Genomic DNA, 5,651 nt, shown 5'->3' on the forward strand with positions numbered 1-5,651 from the left:
TTTTTTTTAATATGAAAAAGAAATCACACACACATATATATATATATATTTTAAAAAAAAAATTAGTTAAATAATAATGAAAATGCATATTATTATTATTATTTTTTTTTTTTTTACACAATATATTCCTCCACCCCCATACTTAAATAATGTCATGTCCCCATGACACGCAATTTAAAAGTAAAAGGAGATAAAAGGGCTTCCCTGATTTTTTTTTTTTCTAGCGCCTGTCAACTCCACCCGCAATTCTGAATTTGAAACATATTTCGCTTCCGGGAGTTTCGCTATAGAGAGACTAGGTTGCGAGAGAAGAAAACAAAAATCATATCAAGGGGCATAAACATGCAAACAATATATATATATATATATATATATATATATATATATATATATATATATTTATAACCTATATTTTTTATTATATATATGACTTTATTTAAAATATACTTAAAAGGAAAAAGTATACTTCTAATTACTAAAATTTATTTAAAGTATGAAAGAGGGAAGAAGAAAATAGTTCTGAGTTTAACGTCGTCAGCTCGACTTATTAGTATTCTATTTAAGTAAAAAGAATTGTTGAAGCCTGTTTGTCAAAGATTCTGGTGATATAAGGCTTAAACCGATGACCGTTCACTTTGAATTTTTCTCCCCCATTGATATGTTGTATTTCGATGGCATCATAAGGGGTTACTTTCGTTACGATGTACGGTCCCGTCCAACGTGACTTGAATTTTCCCGGAAATAGTCTTAATCGGCTATTGTACAATAGTGAATATGGTCTCTAATTTTAAAATACTTATGGCGAATGAGTTTATCATGCCATCTTTTTGTCTTTTCTTTGTACAATTTAGCATTTTCATATGCTTCAAGTCTGAACTCCTCCAATTCATCAAGCTGCAACAAACGATTTTTACCTGCATCTGGCAAATTTAGATTCAACAATTTTATAGCCCAATATGCTTTATGTTCTAATTCCACAGGTAAATGACAAGCTTTTCCAAAAACTAGTCTATAAGGAGATGTGCCTATGGGAGTTATAAAAGCAGTTCCGTAGGCCCATAAAGCATCATCTAATTTTAAAGACCAATCTTTACGAGAGGAACCAACAGTCTTTTCTAAAATTCTTTTCAATTCTCCGTTGGATACTTCTACTTGCCCGCTTGTTTGAGCATGATAGGGAGTTCCTGTTTTATGAGTTACTCCATATCTAGACAACGAACTAGCGAATTGTCTATTTACAAAATGAGTTCCCTGGTCGCTTATGATAACTCGTGGAGTTCCAAACTTGGAAAATATATTTTTTTTAAGAAAATCACAGACAATACGAGCATCATTTTTTCTAGTAGCCATTGCTTCGACCCACCTTGACACATAGTCAACGGCCACTAAAATATATTCGCAACCGTTTGAAGGGGGAAAAGGACCCATGAAATCAATACCCCAAACATTAAATATTTCACACACAAGAATAGAGTTAAGAGGCATTTCGTCCCTTTTTGAAATGTTACCACTTCTCTGGCATTTGTCACAAGTGGTGACATAATTTCTTGCATCTTTAAATAGAGTGGGCCAGGAAAAACCAGGTTCAAGTATTTTAGCTGCTGTTCTCCTCCCTCCATAGTGTCCTCCAAATGTACCCCATCATGGCAAGTTGGCTTAAGATGTTGTTCATTTCTTTCTCGGTACACACGCCTTATCATGCCATCTCGCACAAAATTTAAATAAGTAGGATCCTCCCAAAAATAATATCTCATTTCCTTTTTGATCTTTTTTCTTTGTTCGTAAGAATAATCTTTCGGGATCCATCCTCCTACTAAGTAATTGGCGATGTCAGCAAACCAAGGAGGTCGATTCACAATTGTTGTGATTTTATAAATATGTTCATCAGGGAATTCCTCTCTAATATCTGATATCTCATCAGGAGGATCTTCCAAACGAGACAAATGATCAGCTACTTGATTTTCTGAACCTTTTCTATCTTTTATTTCAAGATCAAATTCTTGCAAAAGGAGTATCCATCTTAGTAATCTAGGTCTAGCATCTTTTTTGGCTAAGAGATATTTTAAGGCTGCATGATCGATGAACACTGTAACTTTGGTTCCTATTAAATAGGAACGAAACTTATCAAACGCAAAGACTATCGCAGTAGTTCTTTCTCGCCAGGCATAATTCCTTTGAGCTTCATTTTACGTTCTACAGGCATAGTAGATTGGCCTGAAAATCTTGTCTTTCTTTTGTCCCAATATAGCTCCAACTGCTGTGTCACTTGCGTCGCACATTATTTCAAATGATTGACTCCAATTAGGAGTAACAACAATCGGAGCGTTAGTCAATTGTTCTTTGAGAATCTCAAATGCTTTCCTGCAATCTTCTGAAAATTCAAACTTCATATCTTTCATTAATAGGTTAGTCAAAGGTTTTGAAATTTTTGAAAAAATCTTTTATGAACCTTCTGTAAAAACCTGCATGTCCTAAGAAACTTCTAATGCCTTTAACAGTAGTGGGAGAGGGTAATCCTGCTATAAGATCAATTGTTGTCTTATCCACTTCTATCCCTTTAGCAGTAATTTTATGTCCTAAAACAATTCCCTCTCCGTTACCATAAAATGACATTTTTCCAGCTTAAGAACTAGATTTGTCTCTTCACATCTTTTAAGCACCAAAGTCAAATGATAGAGACAATCTTCAAATGTCTTACCAAAAAGTGTGAAATCATCCATTAAAATTTCAAGGAATTTTTACCATGTCTAAAAAAATTGCCGACATGCAACGTTGGAATGTAGCAGAGAGCGTTACATAGTCCAAATGGCATTTTTCGATAAGCATACGTACCTGGGGGCATGTGAACGTGGTCTTATCCCGATCTTCCGGAGCAATTGATATTTGATTGTATCCAATATCCGTCAAGAAAACAATAAAAACCATGACCTGCAACTCTCTCCAAAGATTTGGTCAATAAAAGCGCAGGAAAATGGTCTTTTCTTTGTGGCTTCATTAAGTCGTTCGTAATCAATACGTACTCTCCACCCCGTGACCGTTTTTCGTAGGTAAGTGAGTTCATTATTTTCATTTTTCACTACCGTCATACCTTTTCTTTGGAACTACCCGCACGGGACTTACCCAAGGGCTGTCAGATATCATCGGTAAATGATACCTCGCTAGAAGTTTCACCATTTCTTCTTTGACAACTTCTTGCATTGCTGGGTTCAGTCTCCTTTGGGATTGGACTATTGACTTGTAATTATCCTCCATGAGAATTCTATGCATGCAAATAGCCGGACCGATTCCTTTGATGTCGCCCTATAGTCCATCCTAAAGCTCTTTTGTGTTCTTTTCAAAGACTCCAATTAACCGTTTTTCTTGTTCTCGTAGTCAAAGAAGATGAGATGATTACCGGAAAAAAATTCAGATTCAAGAAAAACATATTTCAAATGAGAAGGAAAGTTTGAGTTCAATTTTTGGCTGAACTCCCGCGTGGACTTCCTCATTTCCGAAATCTTTTCAAGTGTTTCTAAATTCTTCTTCTTTATTATGGGATCATCATCACTTGTCGAACCTGATTTGGACAAACATCTTTCCAATGAATCAGTAATCAACTGATCATCTTTGTATTCATCTACAAGATCATTTAGCAGGTCAATTTGAAAACAAGAAGATGATGACTCATTCTCGGGAAATTTCAAATTTTCTGCATGTCAAAAATCACTCTTTCCTCATCAACTCGTAGTATCAATTGCCCTTGATGGACATCAATAATTGCTCTACCTGTAGCGAGAAATGGTCTACCTAAAATCAATGGTACCTCTGTATTTTCTTCCATTTCAAGTACTATAAAATCTGCTGGGAATATAAATGTTATATCCCGCATTTTGTACGTTGGAATATTTTAAGACAATTGCGGGAAGTTAAGGGCAAGGCTATTCTGTGCTTTGTTTTAATGCGTTTGTAAATATTATTGGCATGGAATATCGAGGCAAACTTGGAATTTAGAAACTATTATTATGCATGACTTATTGAGAAGCATAGTGGCCGTGGGTCCCACCCATGGTTGGCCAATTATCTTAAGCCATGAAAAGGCGCATGTGGTCATCTTATATTTGTAGGGACTAAATGTGCATGAAAACAAAGATGACAAGGCAAGCAAGACAACTCTTCATCTTTTGTGACTCGCAGAAAAGTCTAGAAAAATCGAGAAATTTGAGAAAAGAAAAAAATAATAAAAGAAGAGAGGAGGGGCACATGACCGGCCATGTGCTCCCTATGCATATATATATATATATATATATATATATATATATATATATATATATATATATATATATATATATATGATTATTACAAGACAAGGTATATTTCATCATTTTAAGTTCTAGAGAAATCAAGAGAAAGAAAAGAAAAAGAAAAAGAAAAAAAAGAAGAGGGACGGCTAGGAGGGGCTGGCCGAACCAGCCCCATAAGGTTGATGATGAAAATTGTTTTCTTCAAGCTTTCATACCAATTGGAAGGCCCTCGTTAACGTGGAATAATTGTTGAAGCAAGAAAAACACTCCTCCTTGCAAAATATGTTCTAGCCGAACGGAGAAGGTGGATAGAAAAAGGTGAGTTTTGATCTTCTTTACATGTTTTATAGATGTTTGTACATACAGAAGTGTGGAAATGAATGAAAATCATGAAGATAGGGATGTTGTTGTGTGGCCGTGTATATGTAGTATGATATGGAAGTGATGATCCAATGTTGTTTAGTGTTTGGTTGGTGTTGTTATGGATGGGTTGTGTGTGTGTTTTAGCATGTGAAAAATGAATGAAACTCATGAAAGTATGTATGTTGAAGCTGGGCCGAAATGGCCGATTTGGGTAGACATGAAGGGATTAATGATGTAGTATCTCGTCGTCGTCGTTGTGAATTCTATGATGTAAAATGAATGTTTGATGGGTCATGTTGAAGTTGTAGTATTGCGGGCTGTTTTGAAAATTTATATGATTTTAATATGGCTTCTTACCTTGATGAAAATAATGTTGCTAACATATAGAATTGTTGATATAGTTTATGAATTTGAAAGAGAGAAGTGTGTTGTTATTGTTCTAGTTGAGTTGGAAGGTTTCGAATAAGGTTGGATATTGGTTTGGACATCCTGAGTTATCTATCGATATTGTTATTATGACTGTTGGTTTGGTTGTTAGGATTTGCCGAGTTGAATTTCTGTGGTTGATGGATTTGAGAAATGCTGCCCAAATTTCCGTAAACAAAGTGTTAGTTTGAAATCGGATTCTTAAGTGCTTATGACTAATGGTTGATATCTAATGACGTGATCAGAGATCACGAGAAGCCAAGGTATAAGTTGGATTAGCTTAAGAAGCGGCCAAGGTATGTTAAGGCTCGTCCCTTTCTTTCAAAGGCATGATTCTCGGGGATTATGATTTCATAAATGTTTCCATAACTTTATTGTTTCAAAAGTTTTGTTTTCAAAAGAATTTTGTTCCTAAACGAATTCAAACTCACGCTAACGATCGTAATTTCTACATACGGCTCCGTATTGCTATGAAACGTTCGTAGAAGCCCCATAATGAGGAATTTTTAAATTTCATAGGCGGGCCCCATTGGGTTGACGTCTTCCCCCAAAATTTTCCTTTTTTGGTTTAAAACCTATTGT

At 35.2% G+C, this 5,651-nt stretch overlaps 1 protein-coding gene across 1 annotated transcript; it reads right to left on the reverse strand.

The window, feature by feature from the left end:
• Positions 1 to 747: 747 nt before the first annotated feature.
• LOC132066456 (uncharacterized) lies at positions 748 to 2,613 on the reverse strand. Its single transcript, XM_059459765.1, has 3 exons — positions 2,463 to 2,613; positions 1,509 to 2,101; positions 748 to 1,284 (listed from the first exon to the last, which is right to left on the reverse strand). Exons 1-3 carry the CDS (start codon positions 2,611 to 2,613, stop codon positions 748 to 750), a joined length of 1,281 nt encoding a protein of 426 aa, XP_059315748.1.
• Between the last annotated feature and the right edge of the window lie 3,038 nt (positions 2,614 to 5,651).

The sequence above is a fragment of the Lycium ferocissimum genome, chromosome 8, assembly GCF_029784015.1.
Source record: "Lycium ferocissimum isolate CSIRO_LF1 chromosome 8, AGI_CSIRO_Lferr_CH_V1, whole genome shotgun sequence".
NCBI lineage: Eukaryota > Viridiplantae > Streptophyta > Magnoliopsida > Solanales > Solanaceae > Lycium > Lycium ferocissimum.